This window comes from Botrytis fragariae (assembly GCF_013461495.1).
Source record: "Botrytis fragariae strain BVB16 chromosome Unknown tig00000255, whole genome shotgun sequence".
Taxonomy (NCBI): Eukaryota; Fungi; Ascomycota; class Leotiomycetes; order Helotiales; family Sclerotiniaceae; genus Botrytis; species Botrytis fragariae.
This window is the reverse complement of record NW_023501004.1, coordinates 384,381-404,059: the sequence shown is the minus strand read 5'-3', so window position 1 is coordinate 404,059 and position 19,679 is coordinate 384,381. Positions and strand designations below refer to the sequence as shown.

The following is a 19,679-nucleotide window of genomic DNA, read 5'->3' as shown; positions in this document are numbered from 1 at the left end:
AATCGAGACTTTCTTCGTTCTTCGTGGCAGAACACGATTCGTTCTAACGTATTGTTGGTGGTGGTGGTGGTGGTGGTAAGATATGTGAATGTATCGTGTGAGAGGGGTATTCCAAAATCGCCCCCAGCTGCAGTGTCCCACGGGTTTGTGTAAATATTTTGGAATCAAACAATAAATAGCACGCTCAACAAGGGCAGTCACGAAGGAATAACGAATTGTTGGAAAGATGTACGATGGTATAATATTAGGAGTCACTTTGAATCGAAGTGAAGATCACAATCATAATCCATACATAATGATAATGCCACGTAAAATCGGTTCCCAGAAAGGAGAAAACCTGTAATCCTTCCTTCCAACCCTTTGAACATCCCATCCCGTCCATCGACCTAATTGTATGGATTGTGTTCATTGGTGCGCAGACTTCTTTTCTTTTGAGACCTGAAGGCTTGTGTTGTCACTGTTCGCTAAGTTGACCTTGCATAAGTTGCATTCCCTATGGTGGAGTTGGTAGAACGCACGACAGGGCACAGTTGCACACAGTTGCTCACAGTTGCTCACAAGCTCAAGCTATCAGCGATGACGTATGAAAAGATCATCTTTCTTCGGATTTTGTTCCCAAGCCATTACCCATTACGAAACAACTATCTTTGGGATCCATTCTCCATCATCCATTATCCATACCGGTATCACACTTTTCGTGGTAATCGATCAAGCACAATTTGAACTATCTAATATGTAATTGTTCCACACAAAGCCAATAATACTAGCTGCCTCCATTCAGATTTCCCGGTTTGTTTTCTCTCTGTTGACTAATTACCTAGAGAGTTAGACTACAAGTACAAGTACGGACTTTTCAAACAATGATTTCTTTTTTCCATCCCTTCCCTCTAATTTTCTCTCGTATACACGCTGGCACAATCCCTCCTTGATTTGTTGAAATTGTTACTGAAGATACTGTTCAATATACCCATTTGTACCAATTGCATTCTTGAACATCTCACATAAACAAATAATCGCGGGGTAAAGTGTTGTAAAAACCAAAACCATGCTTCGCACAACAGCTACACGCTCTCTCTTGAAGAGCTTCACAAAACTTCCCACCTCTCGAGCAAGCTATTCTCAAGCTTCCGCAGCTCTCAAAAATACTTCTTCTTTCCGCACATCAATTTCCAAACGCCCTGCAACCCTCTCCTCCCGTCTCTTCTATGCCACCAAATCCGAGCCACCCTACGTCCCCGACCAAATAAATTTCAAAGAAGAAGATAGGATCGGAAAACAAACCATCGAAGCACACCCCGAATCTGTATCATCACATTCCTCCGTTCGTCCCGTATTCGAAGAAAATCCACACCACGAAAGTCATGGATCGGTAAAAGATGATTTGGAAACCATCAAGGAAACCTTTGCTCTACGAGAAGTACCCAAGGAATCTCTGATAATTGGTGCCGCGGGTGTTATACCTTATGCTGCTACATCGGCTTCTACAGTGTATTTGGCTTATGATATCAATCAAGCTCATGCTACTGGACAAGGTATCTTATTTTCACCCGAGACGGCTCACCAATTATTGGAGTATATTACACCTATCCAAGTTGGATATGGTGCTGTTGTAAGTTCTTCTTCCCGATCCCAAATCAGCATACTCTAACTAACTTGACAAATAGATTATTTCCTTCCTTGGTGCAATTCACTGGGGTCTTGAATATGCGGGTTACGGCGGACATCAGAGTTATCGTCGATACATGATCGGAGTTGTTGCTCCGGCAGTCGCATGGCCTACGATCCTTATGCCAGTCGAATACGCATTGATCACCCAATTCACCGCTTTCACATTCCTCTATTTCGCAGATGCTCGGGCAACAGTTCGAGGATGGTGCCCTCCTTGGTACAGCACATATAGATTTGTCTTGACATTTATTGTGGGAGCGGCAATTGTGGCAAGTTTGGTCGGTAGAGGAAGAATTGTCAGCCATGATAGACAATTGAGAAGTGCAGTTGATTATATTAAAGAGGACAGAGATGGTCAGTGGATTGCATTGGAGCAAGAAGAAAAGATGCGAAGGGCGAAGTTGGCGGAAGAGGAGAAGGCGGAAGAGGAGGAAGAGGCACAGGATGAATCTGGGGATGAGGAGGAGAGTGATAATGAAGATGAGAAGAAGGATGAGAAGAAATAAATCACCATTCCGGACGATTTGTACATACCTACCTTTCTCTCCATCTGTCTTCATCATCCCCTTTTCCCCAACCAATCAATGTCTGATATTACTTCAGCTTCAATTCGGTCTAATCCATTTCCTGCAGAAGTATTTTCTATTATTTAGCAAGTTAGCAAGTTAGCAAATCTAAAATAATTACAAGATCATCCTCGTTACCATGAAGCTAAAGTGCCAGTAAACTATCTACTACGCTGCCATCAGTATCGTACTTATTCTTCTTTTCCATCCTGATACCCTCCTTGAAATCAAATCCCCTTCACTGGAAACAAGCCGTCTGAATCACCGCCCCAAACCCACCTTTCCATCAAACACACTTGGAAAGCCCATAATCATTCAATTCATATTAAGCATTATCTGATTACCGCACAGGATTTCAAACCAATCTTCATTGGTAACTATCAAGTTCAAGGATGAAAAGAACATTTCAATCTCGCAATCGCTCCGAGATAGCATTGTAATATTTTCTCAAAAAGTCCGCGATGAGGCCGCCGGTCCTCTGAGTTGATATGTCTAAGATGTGTATGTATAGCTAGGTAACGCACGAGTCTTTCTGAACGGACCCAAAGAGGAAATTTACCCGCTCTCCCCTCGCTAAACTCGCTTGCTCCGGATCCCATTCGATGTTTGTTTGACAAGATTCGGATCTTTGAGGACCTTCGATTTTTGAAGAAGATTTCGGGATCGGGTGTTCCTACTTGTCGAACATTGTCTGGAGGACTAGGACTCTGGGGATTTTCAAGCGGGCGAGGGATGGAAATAAAATTATCTAATAGGTAGGTGGATATCAAAATATTTGAGAAAAGCTACCAGGGTATCAATCTTGATGCAAACATTCTAGAATCACTCACTCTCGGAACTAGCAATGAGAAAGCCGCGCAGCTCGAATTGCGTATCTTCCGACATATCACGGGAGAGAATCAAAGAATACGATTACCATAAATCTCAGATGCAATTGCACATTAGGATTCTGGATATCAAGTTCTCACTGTGTAGTATGTACACGCACGAAGGAATTGTGATTGATTTACAGACTGGATGGGAGTCGAAGCTGCGAATTGGGTAATGAGAGGAAGTTGTTTCAAGGGTGTTTCAAGAGCATGTGAGAGTGCATGTTTGATTTTAGTTTTGAGGAAGATGGTTGGGGTTGGTGGTGTGTTTGATGGTGTATGTATGTGTTTGAGTTTCTGATAGGGAAGAGGGTGTGATATGATGTGATATGATGTGGTTTCGTTTTGTCTTTTAATGCGTCAATGGAATTATGGAATTTCTTCCCTCAGCTTCGCTTGAAGCGTGAGTTCTGGAGAATGAGTTCTTGAGCATGGATATTATGAAAGATTTCTCGATGAGTGGTGTATGTGTGTTCTAGATTCTAGAATCATTGAGAGATAGTGATACTTGTAGAAGAACGACATCGCACTTGAGAGGGAGAAATCCAATTACAAAGAATGTAGACACTGCATCACTCGAACTTGAAAGGTAAATGTATAGATAAAAGATCTAGTCAGATCAGAAAATAATGTCACATCACATCACACCAAGCTAGAATCACCCACTACACTTTCTCAATATCTAATTGATTTTGATTGTAATCACCAAGCAAAACTCGGATGAGTAAGGTCCATAACAAGGCCCATAACTATCTAATGAAAATTGATTCAAATTGATTCAAATTGATTCGATGTAATATGTTATGATATGATACATCAATGCAGCCCCATCTGCATATCATTTTGTTTGATCTCCCGACTTTCCCGTTTGATTGTCTCGCTCAAGCAGAACCAGACCAATCAAACCAAGTCAAACCAATCTAGTTCCCAGCACATCGCGATTTGTAGATTACCTAGCATGCCTCTCCTATTCATCAACTTTGTGCCATATTTGGATCCATTATTTGATTCTTGATTTTTTTTTAAATCTTCGTTACGCTGAACTGTCGCTTAAACAACCATGAAAATGCTGAATGATCCTCCGCGGGTGACCGACTGATTTATCTCAATGTTCAATCCCATCTATATCCACAAGAGGGGAAGTGAAGAGAGAAGGAAAGAAAGAAGACCGTCTAGAATCTTGAATTGATGTCGTGAAGTATGAAGTGGAACGAAAAAATGTAGTGATTTTCAAAAAAGGGTAACTGCAGTCATCATGCATGATAATAAAGACGAAATGAAGATTTTCAAGTGGTGTTTACCATTCGTATTCTCCAGTTGCTTTGTGGAATACGTATTCCTTGTTATTGACAGTGAGTACACCATCTTTCATGACGCACTTCCTGTATAATTGGTTAGCATGTATATAATGAAAGGAATACAATATTCATACCACTTGTTCTTGACTCTTTGGACTTTGTCATACATGCAAAGCATAATATGTCCCATACTTTCATCGTCTTCATCATCGTCATTCAATCCATCGTCAGGATCATCCAAATCCGAATTGATTGCATCTTCATCTAATTCATCCTTAACCTTTTCGTCATCGTCATCAGAGCCAAGACCATCTGTTTGTGGCAATGTGCCTGGCAAGGTCTTGCGTTGGCGCTTGGTTGAAGGGATCTTATTGGCTTCCTTGAGTGGAAGCATTAGACCACCACCTTCCATAGCCTTGCCCATGGATTCGATCTTGCTACGGATGAGATTGTCAATCTCGATTCGACCCATGGCAATTTCATTGCCTTGGGAATCAACTTGTTTGATAACTCCAATAGATTCATCCGTATCATCGCCAGCCCCGTCAGTTTGTGCACCTCCAACACCACCTTGAGGATTTTGTTGGGCCTGGGGGGCTTGAGGATTCTGACCATTCTGACCATTTGGGGGGTTTTGAGGGTTCTGGGGGTTCTGAGGGGCTTGGCCGTTTTGGAAAGCCCTCTGCTGTTGTAACTGCTGTAGCTGTTGTGCTTGTTGAGCTGCAACACTCTGTCTATAAGCCGCTGCAGCTTGTTGACTTTGTTGGCTTGGCGGACCCTGAGGTTGTCCTTGTGGCTGTTGTGGTTGAGCTTGGGGAGGTACACCACTGCCTGGTCTCTGTTGCTGCTGCTGCTGCTGCATCGATTGCATTTGCAAATGTTGTTGTTGCTGCATCGCTTGATGCTGCTGTGGACTCATTTGAGACATGGGTTGCTGCTGGGGTGCCCCACCCCCTCCTTGAATGGATTGAATTGAAGCTGCAGCTCTATGTCCATAAGAAGCATGAAGATTTTGAGCAGCACGTTGTTGAGCTGGCGTAGCATTTGGCATAGTCATAAGAGGACCCTGAGGAGGTGCCTGTGACATAGGAGACGGCATGAAGCCTGCATTCTCCATACCAGGTTCAGCCTTGATGCGAGGTCCATTTGGCATTGGAGTTTGGTATATTGGCTGTCCTGGAGGTATACCTGTATGTTGATAATTCGAAGGTACCATTGGTGGATTTTGCATAGGTTGCTGGTCAGGCTTTGGATCCCATGGAAACAGAGCAACACCGAGTGTTGACAACTTGTTTTGCCATCCCTTTGAAATAATGTATTAGCAAGATCATTTGTCAACTTATCTTAAAATGATAAAAGTGTTGGTAGAAATGTTCAAAGAAATAAGACTAAAGGACTATAAGACTACGTGCAAGGACACTGATGTACTGCTACATGTGTACTTTCATGTACATCTATGTCCAAGAAGTACCACGTGATACAAAAGACGGAAAGAGACTAGCTCGAGAAAAGTGTTTTCACAGCCGAGAGGCTGAGGTCAAGGGTATAAAGCCAAATACAGAGGATCGCCCACCCCCAAAAACTGGCCCGACTGTGCACAGGCAGCAATCAAGCAGCAACAGAAGAAAACCAACGAAACCAGCAACAAAGATTCATATCAGAGCAGAATCCAACAAAATGACATGCCAACAAGATCAGGACCATTCGAAAATCAAATAGTCATTCACGAAGAAAAAGAAACAAAGAATCCAATTGAAGACCTCGTCAAATGCTCGATCGCAGAATTCAGAAAGTTGATAAAAGACTCAAAAACATACCTTTCTCAATTCCTCCAATACAACTTCATCAACTCCACTCTCCTCGAAGTCGACTCTAGAGCTATCGACTACATCTGTAATAATCTGCTGGTAAACATTTCCGACCTGAGTGTTCGACATCTTGTTGCTTGCGTTGCTTGGGTATGATGGAAGAAATATCGGTCGCGTGCGCAAATGGGATTCGTCTTCAGCTATCTCTTCAACGATTTTATTCTTTACACGCGAGTAAACGAATTTGCAGATATGGCGCTTTCAATTCTTATTACTCAAATATCATAAATCGGAGATCGAAAGCTGTGGAAAGAGGTAGGTGTTGGAAAGTTGTTGATGCAATTGTACTATTTCCAGCTTGTGAAGACGGTCAGTCGTTGACTCGCAACAGTAATTGCCCCCTCCACGCTTATATTCAGATTCGTAAATTTGTATGCCACTTTTTGATTGACTTAAGGATCTGCTTGACTATCTTATGTAACTTTGTAAACAAATTTAATGGAATTCAGAAATGTAAAGTGATATTTGCTCTGTTCTGGCTTGGAGTTGTATGGGGGAAGGTCGCTTTGGTAGAGATATGGATAACCTTAGCCTGCTTTCGCTTATATAATGACTTAAGAGAGCCTGAAGGCTGAGTCTTTGCCTTTCTCTTTATTTCTTTCCAATAACTTGTTACAAATCGACAAATTCACTCATAATTATTGAACAATTGAGATTCACTCCCAAAAGCAATGAGGGTAGATCAATCTTCGGAAACTAATCTAATTGGGCTACGAAATCTCTATAGTTGAGATAATTGGCTGATTTACTTGCTGCTTCCATCGTATGTCTGAGACTTAAGTAGTCAGTCTTCATTTGAAGTTTAGAGCATTTTCACAATGGGTTGATGAACCAATTCAGTCACTTTTCATGTTGTAGTATTCAATTGGTTCAAGTAATTTACATTTCCTAACAAAATTAACTAATACAAAGTCCCATCCGAAAAAGGTGTACGCCAAATAAGCACCAGAGGTATCCATTCATTCATCGTCAAAGCATCAACTTGCACCAGGTGAAGCACTTTCTGCCATGGGCATTGTGAAGATCGAAATCCACCAAACACCACGCTAAAACATCCCAATTGCTAAAATGCTATTATGGAATTTGCTTTATACTTTACCTGTAGCTCCAAGAGCTATCCTTGACCTATCTATCTGATAGTCATTTGCTTGACCATGTCGGCCTTTCCTGATGCACCAGCTGATGCGGATGCACTTGGGCCAGTCTTCTTCTCGAAAACCTTCCAGAACTTCAAGCTCTCATCAGCAGCTAATGAATGTTAGTAAATATCAATTTAAAGATGGAAGAAGTAACTTACCAGCTGTGGCGAGCATTTGTCCATCTGGGCTGAGACAGCTGTGGAGGACTCTGGTCTCGTGGGCTGGAATCTCGACATTGCGAACCAAAGTAGGGTAGCTCCAGATGCTGATAGAGTTGTCTGGGAATCCACTGGTGCTAACAATCTCGCGGTAATGAGGGCTCCATCGGAGACTGGTAACTTGGGAGCCAGTGTCGATGCTGTTAACACGTGCACCGGTGGTGGTGTTCCAGAAGTGGATGTGACGATCGTATGATCCACCACCAGTAGCCAAAACGTTTGGTTGCCACGGGCACCAGCTAAGAGCCTTAACAGCTGCCTTGTGGTTGGTCTTGGTAAACTTGGGAACAGCCAAAGAACGAGCATCCCAGATAGAGACCAAGTTGTCGTTGCCACCAGTGGCAAGTTGAGCACCATCAGCGCGCCATTCCAGACCACAGACTTCGGAGGTGTGGGAAACCAACTCAGCAACTTTGTGTTGAGCGATGCGAACATCGTGGTTGTAGACAAGACCACTTCGTGCGCCAGTAGAAAGAGTGTGCTTGTTCCATCCCATTACACCAACACGGGTGTCGTGTCCGTGCATACTTCTGAGCTTAGTGCCTTCTTCGACATCCCAGATTTGAACTTCTCCGGAACCGAGACCAACACTGACATACGCTCCATCACCGGACCACTTGACACTGCTAACATAGGTATCTGGGCTAGTTTCAAGAAGAGAGCTGACAGTGCCAGACTCAGCAGACCAGACATATACATTGCGTTCAAGACCAATGGCAACTTGGTTGTTGGAGCTCCAGTCAAGGAGGTTCAAGTAGTAATCGTCGACGAGACCAGGTGCATCCAAGACACGCTCTGGTGCAGTTGCAATGCGGCGTCTGAATTGAGCAGCGGAAGCGTTGGAGTTTTTGAGGGGACGGTTGTATTGGGATCGGAGATCAACAGGCTTTGAGGATTCGGGAGCAGCAGGCTTGAATGCGAGGATTCTTTGGCCTTGAGAAATACCACAGGCAGATGCCAATGAGTCTTGGTATGCAATAGTATTTGGTGATGGGCGAGAGTATGAAGCTGGCTCTTCTTCATCATCAATGGTCAATGATTCAAGAGCAGCGAGAGCGTCACCGGCACCTGATGCGAGAACTGAAGAGCTTTCATTGATGCTCTTTGGTCTTTGCTTCTCGGCAAAGTCAGCTTTTCCGCAGCCAGCGGTTGTGATGGCTGAGCTTGCAGCACGGTCGGGGATAAATCTGTCGCCAGAGTAGGAGACAGTAGTCTTGGCGGCTTTCGAGCGGACTGGACCTTTTCTTGTTCGTGTAGCAACAGGGGTCTTGCATCCTGTACCAGTAAGAGCAAAGTCAGAGACACCGAGCTCAAGAGCATGTCGAGGAGTTTGAACACCCTTGGCAATGTTGGACTTTGGTGAGTCGCGGTGAGACTTTCTGGAAGACTTTGCGAAATGTGATGTTAAGTTTCCACCGTATGTTGACTTGGATGATAATCGTACATTCTCTTCAGATACCTTTTTCTCGGGTGGAGTAAAAGGAGATGAGTTATTGATCGAGAGAGTTTGGGTGCGTGTACGGGGAGATGGGGTCAAAGGCATACGTCCGCCAGCGGTACGTGTGGAGAAGAGCCCAGTGTGGGACTTAATGGGGGTTGATACTGCGGTGGCCATTTTGCAATATCAAGGTATGATTTTGGTCGAAAGACAGATTAATAAATCGATGGATGATAGGAGTAGATTCGGTACAACGAACGAGCTCCAAGAGACTCAACCTAATGGTTCCTGGTAATTGTTTGGGGTTAGTATAATTCGTGTTCGTGCTCGATATATCGAAAAGTCCTTCTATATAAGAATGGCTTAAGAGTCGGGTAACGATCAATGGTGTGTGGCAGAAAGATCTAATAGACTTGAAGTATTCTTGTAATTGAAGGTAGTTGTTTTATGTCTTGGTATGTTATGTGATTATGAGTAGTGTGAATGGAGATGAGAGGTAAAGGTACGGAAGTATAGAGAGATTGCGAATGTTGCATGAAGAAAGAAAGAAAGTCTTTGAGAAGGGAATATTCAAGAGCTTTTCTACTCGTTTGTTTACTCCACTGAATTAGTTTGGTTGTGAGGGGCAACCATCCCGCAACGATTAAAAACGTAAAACTTTAACCTCAGGCAACATCTTAGTACTGTCCGAAATTTTAAGCCACAAATCCCAGAGCGCGTATATTAATTCCGACCCGCCGACCCACCTGCAGCCCCCATGGACTCTTTCCAAAATACTTCAAATGTTCCATCTCATCGTCACCCGTGCATGATTTTTATGTATATTGAGGTTGAAGAACCATGAAAAGTTTAATGTAATCAAGTACATCTTGAATTACCATATGAACTATACACAACGTAAAATACAATTCATACAATCATCTTCTTTGTGTCACCGAACAGAAGAAATCCCCATTCTGTTTCTTTGACTTCTTTTGGTTTGATCTGTTTGTCCGCCATTTTCTATTCGTCTGAGGAGTTTGTGCACATTCGCACAGCATCAACTCTTTTGATTAACCAATCTAGCATGACCACATAGGATACCACCTCTTATTATGGCTCAGCCTTCTACACCCGGCGGTACACCCTACTCCATCTTTGGCCCTGGCTCTTCTACTCCTACCCATACCAATCAACTTTCGGGAGGTCCTCCTACCACTCCAGGTGCCGCTCCTTCAAGCAATACTTTCTTAATGCCGAATTCGCCCGTGAAGAATAGATTGGGTATGGATGGGTATAGACCCAAGGTTACAAGAACTCTTGGTCAGGTAATTCATAAAACTCTCGACACTTTGCGGATTATTTCTAACCCACGTTCAAATTTATATAGCGCCCAGCTTGCCTTGTCAATGCCTCTGTTACATATTGCGGCAACAATCAGATTTATGCCTTTGGTGGTTTCGATCAGTATACCGACGAGGTCTATAACCATGTTTTGAGACTTGATCTGGTTAGTCACCAATGGAATTTGGTCGACAATTATGGCGACATTCCCGGTGTACGAATGGGTAGGTCTGATATGTGCTCAATGCGTTTACAGTTCTAACAAGTCTTATAGGTCATACCGCTACACTCTATCAAGGCGAGAAACTACTCATATTTGGTGGTGAAAACGAACATCGTACATACCTCTCTGACCTCATCATTTTCGATCTCAAGACCGCACACTGGACCCAACCAACTGTATCTGGACCTATACCAAAAGGAAGAGCAAGACATGCTGCTGTGTTGCACGAGGATAAGCTATTTATCATTGGTGGTATTACCGGTCATAATAATTATGTGTTGGATGATATTTGCTACCTGGACCTAAAAACCTTCACTTGGTCTCGAGCATGGCGTTTCGTTGGACGATTTGATCACTCGGCATATTTATGGGGAGATAGAGTTTGGGTTTTTGGAGGTCTCAGCGAGGATATGGATAAAATTGGTGATGTATGGTGGTTGGACTTTAAGGGCAGCCCAGCATTCGAATCAGCACCCTCATATGGTTCTATGGACAGGCATGCAGCTCTCAGTCGTTCTCCTCGACCATCGTTTTCAATGTCTCAGTCTGCTGTAGGCAGTTCAGGCTATGCCGCAAATTCAAGCAGCGCACAGGTCAATCCACCTTCATTTCAATTGACTACTTCTCCTCCTCTTGCTCCTGGTACAATCTCTTCGTTAAAATTCGTATCCGGCCCCAATATACCCGCCCAAGGCTCCGGTATGCATTTCCATGTTTATACATCCGGAACTCTTCTCGATTTTGTCACCCCTGCAGCAACTATAACACCACAAGAGTGTTCTTTATCGTCTCTGGAATTGGACACACTGCGTTGGCAAAAACTTGCAGAAGGTCGAGATATTTTCAGGCCAGGTTATAGATGGCATTACTGTACTTTGAATGACGAGGGTACAAAGGCTTGGCTGCTTGGTTGTCCAACTGATCCCACAGCAACAGATCTAGGTCCAGGTGGTTTTGAAGAATATTTAAGGTATGTGATCATTTACTTAATTTTAGACAACAACCATTGCTGATCATTTCCTTCTTTAGTGATATAATGGAGATTGATCTTCGACGATATGGTTTACTCGGCAACGGTTTAAATCCTGAGCCTCGAGAAGAAGCTTCACGATTATCATCGTCTGGTAGAATGAAAGTCGAAACCTCAAAAGGCCTTGGTATGGATTTAGCCAAAGTTTTCAATCAAGCACCAGAAAGCGGTAGCGGGGCAGATTTTATCATCACCGCATCAAAAGAGGATGAGTGGGATGAGGATGATTCAAGCTCCAGAGGTTCTATCAGTCAGGTTCAACAAAATTGGTTGGCTCCTGATGCACCAACATCTCCTCCGATTCATGTTCACAAACTCATTCTCCAAGCTCGATGGCCCCACTTTGCACGCTTATACAATGCGCAAATGGCAGAATACCATACAAAGAGAATGCACATACCAGAGCCCTATCCGGTTGTCAAGGCATTTTTATACTATCTGTATACTGATAGTATCCACCCAGACGACTGTGCGGAGTTGGATGACGTTGCAGGACTTTTGGTCATGTCGAATATCTACAACATTCCACATCTTAGGTTGTTATGTGTTAATCGCTTATCGAAGGAACTGGATGTCGATCACGCATGTGTTATTTGGCATTCCGCGGGTATTGCCAATGAAGAATGGTTACGCAGACGTGCTGCCAGTTTTTGTCTCACGCATTGGGGCAGAGTTGTTCGCACGCCCGGATTTTTAAGACTGCCACGCCAAGCTTTGGTTGATTTATCGCAGGAAATCGATATGGAAGGTCGTGTTGTAGGAGGTGAGCATACTTTTTCACGTCGATAATTTTACTGAACACTTCTGACACAAAATTTTAGGTGAAGAATTAGAATTTGTTGGAGGACTTGGTGGCTCTCGCTTTGGTGTAGGTGGTGTGGTTCGAAAGACTAGTGTTAGTAGCACTCATACACAAGGTGTAGGTTCCGAAGTTGATGACAATGAAGAAATGGAAATGAATTAATGAAACGAATTGATATGGTATAAATAAGATTCAGATTGGGTCCATATGGCGGCTGGGCGTTGGCTACTTGCACATTTTGCATCGGGAATGCCTAATAGGCACGACAAGGAAGGAAAGGGAAGCATTATTAGGCGCCTGGATCCTTGTTATTATATTTGGTAGTTTTCAGTAGGGAATATAGAGATACCATGTTAGGATACAAATATTATTATGAACTGAATGATAGTTTTGAATGTGCAAAGTGGGGTGACACTCAAGTGGCCTTTGGTTGAGATTTTTAGTGAAGCCTCTGATGAAAGTTCTTTCAGTGGTTTGACCTACACTTTGATGTTTACTTCCAATTTTGAAAATGTAATAATCATCTAGGTATTTGCAATTCAGCTATGGGCCATATCGATCTCTTTGTGTTTCATAAAGTTACAGCAATTTGATTGTCCAAATTCAACTCCACACAGGGATTACTACCACGTTAATATTTGCCATCCAATCATGAATTGAATGGCCGTCTTGCGCATTAGAGCCCAGGAATGATTAGAGTTAATCGCTTGGTGAATGGACTGGAAAAACGCTCCTCAAATTTACAATAGTCGTAATTAATTCGGGTTTTACCAAATTCTCTTGAGAATTATGCGTCTTATTGTTGGATCTGTAGTTAATTATTGATCAGGATCTTTAGTTTTTAGGGAAGCGTTGAAGGTACTCCAGGGGAGTGAGCTTTTTTGGGTTGTTTGGCGAGGGCTACTGTTGATACCTACTGGGTAGTGAGTGTGATATTACGTCACCTGGATGAAAATAGTCATCGATGGATTGAGTGTTAAGCGAGAAGATTCTATTTAATGGTGAAAATGTACTGCACTCGTATAGACATTCTTGAACTTTGAATGTGATGTTGGACTTTCTTTTTTGCAGTTACTGTATGTATAGTCAGTTGGTAAGAATTATTGTATATAAGTTCATGATAACTCTTGCTAACTGAATTAGACGTCAAATATGTACTGGAGGTTTGCACTCATGATCGCTCTTGTCATGTACCAATTCCATGTTTATAGCGCCACAAGCACTAAAAGGTTTCTGTTAATTTGAAACTTGTCTTTAGAATTTGAACTGCAGACTCGTCTATCTCTAAATTTGTAATGGAAAGAATACACGCTAGTAATTAGGTCAAATTCCCTTGTAGAATATAGTAGTGCTCTGTTATTCAGTAGCACCTCATCCCGTATTCCTAAATGGTCACTCTATCCAAATCTCCTCTCTACCACAAAACCACCAGTGCTCAGGAAAAAGAGTAATTAGAATACCACTTCTTCCTAGCCCAGCCTGCCATAACTCGCATCCTTCCTCTCACTCCCGTCCAGCTTCTTCCTCACCCCACCATTTCCCTCCAAAATCCACGTTTTCTTCTCCGTCTCCTGTAAAAGCATCTCGCTCTCCTCGTTGTCCCTCCTCAAATATCTCACTCGTTCCTCCAAAACTACTTCGAGCTCCTCATCTATATATTCCAATATCCTCGCATCCTCTTTCTCCCTCCCGCCATCCTTCCCCTCTCCATTCTTCTCCCTAAACCTTCTCTCCACCCCCCTCTCCTCTTTCACCACAATCCTCTCCTTCATTTTCCCCTCAAGTATCCTCTCCCTCTCTTTCACATATTTCTCTTTCCTCTCCTGTTTTTCCCAACACATCGCACACAGCCCATTCCCACTCTTGATAACTCTTCGTTCATATTTGATCTTGTACGCTGGACATGTATTCGTGTTATCAATATCTGTAGAAGTATCCTTAATAGGATTCGAACAGAAAATAACATACGGACGCCAACTGTGCGTGCAGATGCTATAGCGGTAGGTTATGCTGCGACACATTTTGCGAGGGTAAGGTGTGTTGTGGGTGATGCGGAAGTGATGGATGGATAGATGGTTGTGCCGTGTGCGGAAGTAAAATTATATCGATGCAAATAGTCGAGGCTAGAAAGTGTTAGATTTGATCCTTTGCGAAGTGGAAGGAGAATATACTAGATGTCTTTTGAATTTGCCAATTCAGTTTTTTGGTGCCAATAAAGCACTTGTGTTTCTAGTCTTCTTCAAATTCCTCGTTGTGTGATTTGTTCGACTTTCTCAACTTTAACAGTGAAGATCTTGTTGAGATTGCTTGATATGTGCCTTCGATATTCGATCCAAGATTTCGAGGATGGAGTGTATGATAAGGTACGCTCTGATTCTCATTTGTTATCTCGGTTTCCCATAAACAAGATAATAGACGTTTCAAGTATTCAAGTTATATAGCTCCCAAAGTAGACTTTCCAAGGGTAATATATTCGATAATCATCAATTGACATACAAGGCGATAAAAAAGCTTCGCCATGTAATAAGATGGCTGTGAAGTATATATCTAGGTACATAAGCCTCTAGATTGTTTATCGTATTCACTGTTCATAACGGGGCTGTATGTATATCACTTAAAACAGTGTGATTGTCTACTCATTATTTGCAAAAGTTGATGAGAATGAGTGAATATGTTCAGAAGTACTATCTACGTCAAAAGTGATGTAAATAAACCAGTAGACGACCAGAACAACAACCAAAACACAAACAAGTAAATAAACCCGCTCTTTCTTCACCTTCACCTTCATCCTTATCTACATGTAGCCCCTATCATAGCGGTATAGTAGCTAATATCTTTCTTGCTACGGGTTCAAACCATAAACATGGTTAGATTGATGTAATGCATGAGATATCATCTTGCTATAACATGCTATTTAGTGAAGATGCACTAAGCTGGTGCACAATTCCACATCACCGCAATCATCACTATCACCATCATCCTCCTCCTCCTCCTTCTATCTGTCCCCCATTTCCCATCCCTCCCCACCCCAGCCCCTAAACCCCATCTTCCACCATGAACATATCACAAAAAGAGAATTTTCTCAACTCAAATATACCATTTCCTTCTTCTATTACATACATACATACATACATATATACAACCCATATCCACTTTCCTTCTTTCCCCCCATCCATCACCCAACACCTAACACTCAATACTCAATGCCCAAATTCCCACTCCTCACCCACCCCATCTCATCTCTCTCAATCAACTATTTCAAATCCAAATCCAAGAAAGAAAGAAAGAAACCCAATTCCCAATTAATTCACCAAGTCATCGAAGACGAGCTATACTATACCATTAACAATATCACCATAATACATCATTCATTTTTCTCATGAATTTCTCGTAGAATCATAATCATAATCAACTTCACAAAATCACACAAGAGCAAAAGATCAAAAGAGCAGAGCAAAATGGAATGAGCAAAAGGAAGTGATACAATGGGCTGTGAAGACCAATTTATAGAGAGCAGAACTCTACCTGATTCTCGCATCCTTCGCTTCAAAAAAACGAAAACAGAAACGAATTCATGTAGTTTGACTCAACGTGGAAAATGGAATATAAGATTCTATCAATCGAGGGGAAGGGATCGCATTTGGTATTAATATTCCCTCCCCCTCATCGATTTCTCCAATCCCAAAACTCTGGATATCAAATCAAATCATCCACATCACATGCTATCATACAATCAATCAACCACCCTCCCCTCCCACCCTACCCCCAATCACAATACACAACACCTCCTTACACCCCTATTTAACCCCACTCCACGCCATCCCCAAGAGCACATCTCTCCCCTCCTCCCCCTCCCACTCAATCCCCACCTCGATTTTCTCCTTCGCCCCCCACGACTCTGCAACGCCACCAATCTCTCTCCCCTAAAATAAACCAACACACCTCCCTTCCCATTCCCCTGCGCCGTAACCCTATAAAGAGGTCCCGCACTATGCAACACCTTCTTCTCGGGAACAAACTGCAGATCATTCTCAATACACCAATCTTCCACCTTCTCCCTGAACGATACTTCTTCCGAAACCTGTACTTTCTTTGGTGGTTGCACAGTTGCAGGTTTGGGGGGGAGGGAAGATACAGATGGACTTTCCGGCGCGGGAAGATTTCCCACTTTCTCTCCAAGTCGCAACGCGTTCTTGATCATCTCATGTCCCTTTTCAAATTCTCCTTGTATCGCATTCAATTCTTTGATTTCTGCGGGGAAAACACCATCACGCCACCACTCATACCACTGTCCAATTTCTTCATTTGGACCAACAATCGTAAGCCATTGATGCAACACATGATGCCACATCGGAAACACCGTATCCACAATCACCTGCCCCACAACTCTCGGTTTCAGTATATCTTTCCAAGCCAGTACCCCTTGGAGACTGGACATATATGGAGACTGATCATTAGGATCGACTCTAAAGTTCTTCTCATTTTTCAGGAACTTAGCCATGCTAGGAAGAACATGATTCATAATCAATGGAGTCCACGTATCGTTCTTAGGACTAGGACACAGTACTTCGCGCCATTGCGAAAGACCTGGTATGACACCTCTATGAAAATCCCAAGAATCAATCAGATGTCTAAATTTTCGCTTGACATCGCTGACGAGACCAGTTGAACTTTTCGGATCGGCGTGATAGGTGGATAAATGTTGTAGCCAGGGAAATAACCAAAGATGAGGTAATTCGTGAGTTCTTCTCTTCTTGGGATTCCAAGATGAGACTGCATCATTGAGTCTTCCGACTATTGCCTGATCTAAAATCTGGGATCCAACAAACTTTGGTAATAATCCTTGCCAAGCATCTAAAAATCCCAGTACTGGGGCGGGATTGTATACATCCCAACTTTTATTGATAGATGATACAATTTTAGGGAAAATGATCTTATAGATCATACTTTCATAAGGAGTAGTCGATTTAACCCTATTCTTATGCGAGGCATTCATGAAAGAATCTTGACCGACAATAGCCTTCTCGTTCGTCACGGCCCCTAAAATATGTCGAATTTTGTAAAGATTCGGAACCATCCCATTCAATTTGGGATCCTCAAGAGGTTGCCAACCTTCCGTAGCTTGACGAAGAAAAGGATGAACGGCCGCAACAGCAATATTTGACAATTCTTCATTAGCTCCAGATATGTCAAGCCCATCCACGGTTTTCAGTGCTTCAATTACTGGATCCCACTGCCCATCCTGTACAGCCTTGGCAATCCCCTGGATGCTCTCCGCAAAAAGTTTCATTTGCTCATATTGCTGCTGTTCTTCATCTAGTTCTTGCTGTTGTTGAATGAGTTCCATTTCTGTATAAGCTTTTCTCTCCTCAAGATTCTTCCATTCTTCAACAAAGGCCGATAGATCATTTTGGGCTCTTCGAGCTAGTTTTCTATTCTCAATTTGTTCCACGCTCTCTGTCTTTGGGAGTCCAGCAGTAGGTGTCAAAATTCCAGATGTAGAAGTCAATAATTTTTGTCCAGGACCAGTCATATCCAGAATTGGAGCAAATGCTTCCGGAATTTCCAAGCCAGGCGCAGCCCTTTGTACTTCCTCCACGGTTCGATATTTCGGCTTCGGTGCTTTTCGAGGAGTGCTCACTCCACTCATACCACTATCAGTACCACTTGTCTTTGGCTTCCTCTTACGTTTCCTCCTCTCCTCATCAGAATCTTCAATTTTCTCCCCCCTCAATTTCGCTTGCCGTTTCTCCTCCTCTTTTTCTTGTTTCGATTTCTCAGCTACCGATCCCAAACCTACACCTTGCGGTCGCAAAGTGACCTCAATAACACCACTTCGACCCTGCCCCTCTTTACCCAGACCTTGTCCTTCTTTATAACCCATCTTAGCCATCATCCTGGCCGCAAACGACATCCCATTAACCGGCGTTGCGCCACCACCCGTTTTTTTACCACCTCGTCCACTCGAAGGTGTAGAAAACGCGCTCGGCCTTGCAATCCTCGGCGTCTCTTGCTCATCGTCATTATTCATTAGTATAGGATTATTCGCCGAAGATGGCACAAAGCCCCGTCCCAGAGGCGTACTCGCATTCGAACCCAATCCGGTATTCTTCAAATTACTCGGCGCTGGACTTTGAAATCCTAATCCCTTCCCAGGAGCACCAAATCCCAATCCTCGAGGCGCATTCGCTTCTTCTTCGTAATCTCCCATTTCTACATCTTTTCCCCCATTATTCGATCCCGTTTCGACTTCATCGTCCTCATCATCCTCATCATCCTCCTCCTGCCCTCCAACCCTCTCGCCCCCGCCACAAAACTCATCCCCTTCCCCCTCAAACTCTTCTTCTTCCACCTCTTCCCGGACCCCCCTCATCCTCACTCTCACTCCCAAACACACCCAACGCCGCACTTTCCTTCGCATTCCTACCCGTGCGCCTTCGTTTCCTCGGATTATAATCTGCGAATTCTTCTCGAGGATCGGTTGATGGATGTAGAAAATCATTTTCATCACCCGAAGATTCATCCGACGAATCGCGAGGGAATGCGTTCATAGACATTGTAATTTTAAGTAGGTGGTGAAGTTTAATTGCATGAAAACTCCCAAGAGTTGTTTTCTTTTGATGGTCATGTAAGGGAGATTCGGATGTGACAGCCTTGCTTAGTCAGGAGAGTCTTGAGAGCAGCCAGACGTTCGAGGAATTTTACTAGTTAAAATCTAGCCAGTCACAATAGAACCCTTACGATTGATCATATAGCTACATAGTTCACAAGCTCTAGATAAGCTAAAAAGGTTTATCATCATCAGATCCACCAGAACATACCAGTACAAATCCAAGCTGATCCACCTACAAATTCATAACCATATGAAAGACGACTAGACAAGACTCCCTCCTCCAAGATCAAAAGCTCATCTTATCTCAAATCTAGAAAGTAATGCCTATCTAGCATCTACCTAATGTCCAAATCATCAATCAATGTGTAGAACCAAATTAATCCTTCCTCCCACAGATCTCACACATTATTTATCTCTACAAGATGACAAGATATGATCGATGATTTCCCTCTTCATTAAATGGGCGCCAGATTCCCATTTCGCTACTCCTCTCACTCCTTAATTACTAGATATAACACATATCAAACACTACCTATATACAACATCACACAAACACATGCAATCCCCCAAAATACGATTAAACCATCATCATTCATTTATTGATTCATCGTAAGAAACAAAAAA

At 43.0% G+C, this 19,679-nt stretch overlaps 6 protein-coding genes across 6 annotated transcripts; 2 read left to right on the top strand and 4 right to left on the bottom strand.

The window, feature by feature from the left end:
- Window positions 1–1,045: 1,045 nt before the first annotated feature.
- Bfra_011899 (putative mitochondrial inner membrane protein 1 protein) lies at window positions 1,046–2,174 on the top strand (the record flags this gene model as incomplete). The annotated part of the gene is made up of 2 exons (XM_037342225.1): window positions 1,046–1,609; window positions 1,665–2,174. The coding sequence occupies 2 exons, from the start codon at window positions 1,046–1,048 to the stop codon at window positions 2,172–2,174; spliced, it is 1,074 nt and encodes a 357-aa protein (XP_037187883.1).
- A 2,226-nt stretch (window positions 2,175–4,400) lies between these two features.
- On the bottom strand, window positions 4,401–6,338 carry Bfra_011898 (putative transcription factor iia protein; the record flags this gene model as incomplete). Its single annotated transcript, XM_037342224.1, has 3 exons — window positions 4,401–4,485; window positions 4,536–5,704; window positions 6,219–6,338. The coding sequence occupies 3 exons, from the start codon at window positions 6,336–6,338 to the stop codon at window positions 4,401–4,403; spliced, it is 1,374 nt and encodes a 457-aa protein (XP_037187882.1).
- Window positions 6,339–7,398: 1,060 nt separating this feature from the next.
- Window positions 7,399–9,241, bottom strand: Bfra_011897 (putative wd repeat-containing protein slp1 protein; the record flags this gene model as incomplete). Its single annotated transcript, XM_037342223.1, has 2 exons — window positions 7,399–7,517; window positions 7,567–9,241. 2 exons carry the CDS (start codon window positions 9,239–9,241, stop codon window positions 7,399–7,401), a joined length of 1,794 nt encoding a protein of 597 aa, XP_037187881.1.
- Window positions 9,242–10,158: 917 nt separating this feature from the next.
- On the top strand, window positions 10,159–12,604 carry Bfra_011896 (putative kelch domain-containing protein; the record flags this gene model as incomplete). The annotated part of the gene is made up of 5 exons (XM_037342222.1): window positions 10,159–10,371; window positions 10,434–10,611; window positions 10,662–11,580; window positions 11,640–12,403; window positions 12,462–12,604. The coding sequence occupies 5 exons, from the start codon at window positions 10,159–10,161 to the stop codon at window positions 12,602–12,604; spliced, it is 2,217 nt and encodes a 738-aa protein (XP_037187880.1).
- A 1,307-nt stretch (window positions 12,605–13,911) lies between these two features.
- On the bottom strand, window positions 13,912–14,463 carry Bfra_011895 (uncharacterized protein; the record flags this gene model as incomplete). Its single annotated transcript, XM_037342221.1, has 1 exon — window positions 13,912–14,463. The coding sequence occupies one exon, from the start codon at window positions 14,461–14,463 to the stop codon at window positions 13,912–13,914; it is 552 nt and encodes a 183-aa protein (XP_037187879.1).
- A 1,748-nt stretch (window positions 14,464–16,211) lies between these two features.
- On the bottom strand, window positions 16,212–18,999 carry Bfra_011894 (putative g-patch domain-containing protein; the record flags this gene model as incomplete). The annotated part of the gene is made up of 2 exons (XM_037342220.1): window positions 16,212–18,787; window positions 18,840–18,999. 2 exons carry the CDS (start codon window positions 18,997–18,999, stop codon window positions 16,212–16,214), a joined length of 2,736 nt encoding a protein of 911 aa, XP_037187878.1.
- Between the last annotated feature and the right edge of the window lie 680 nt (window positions 19,000–19,679).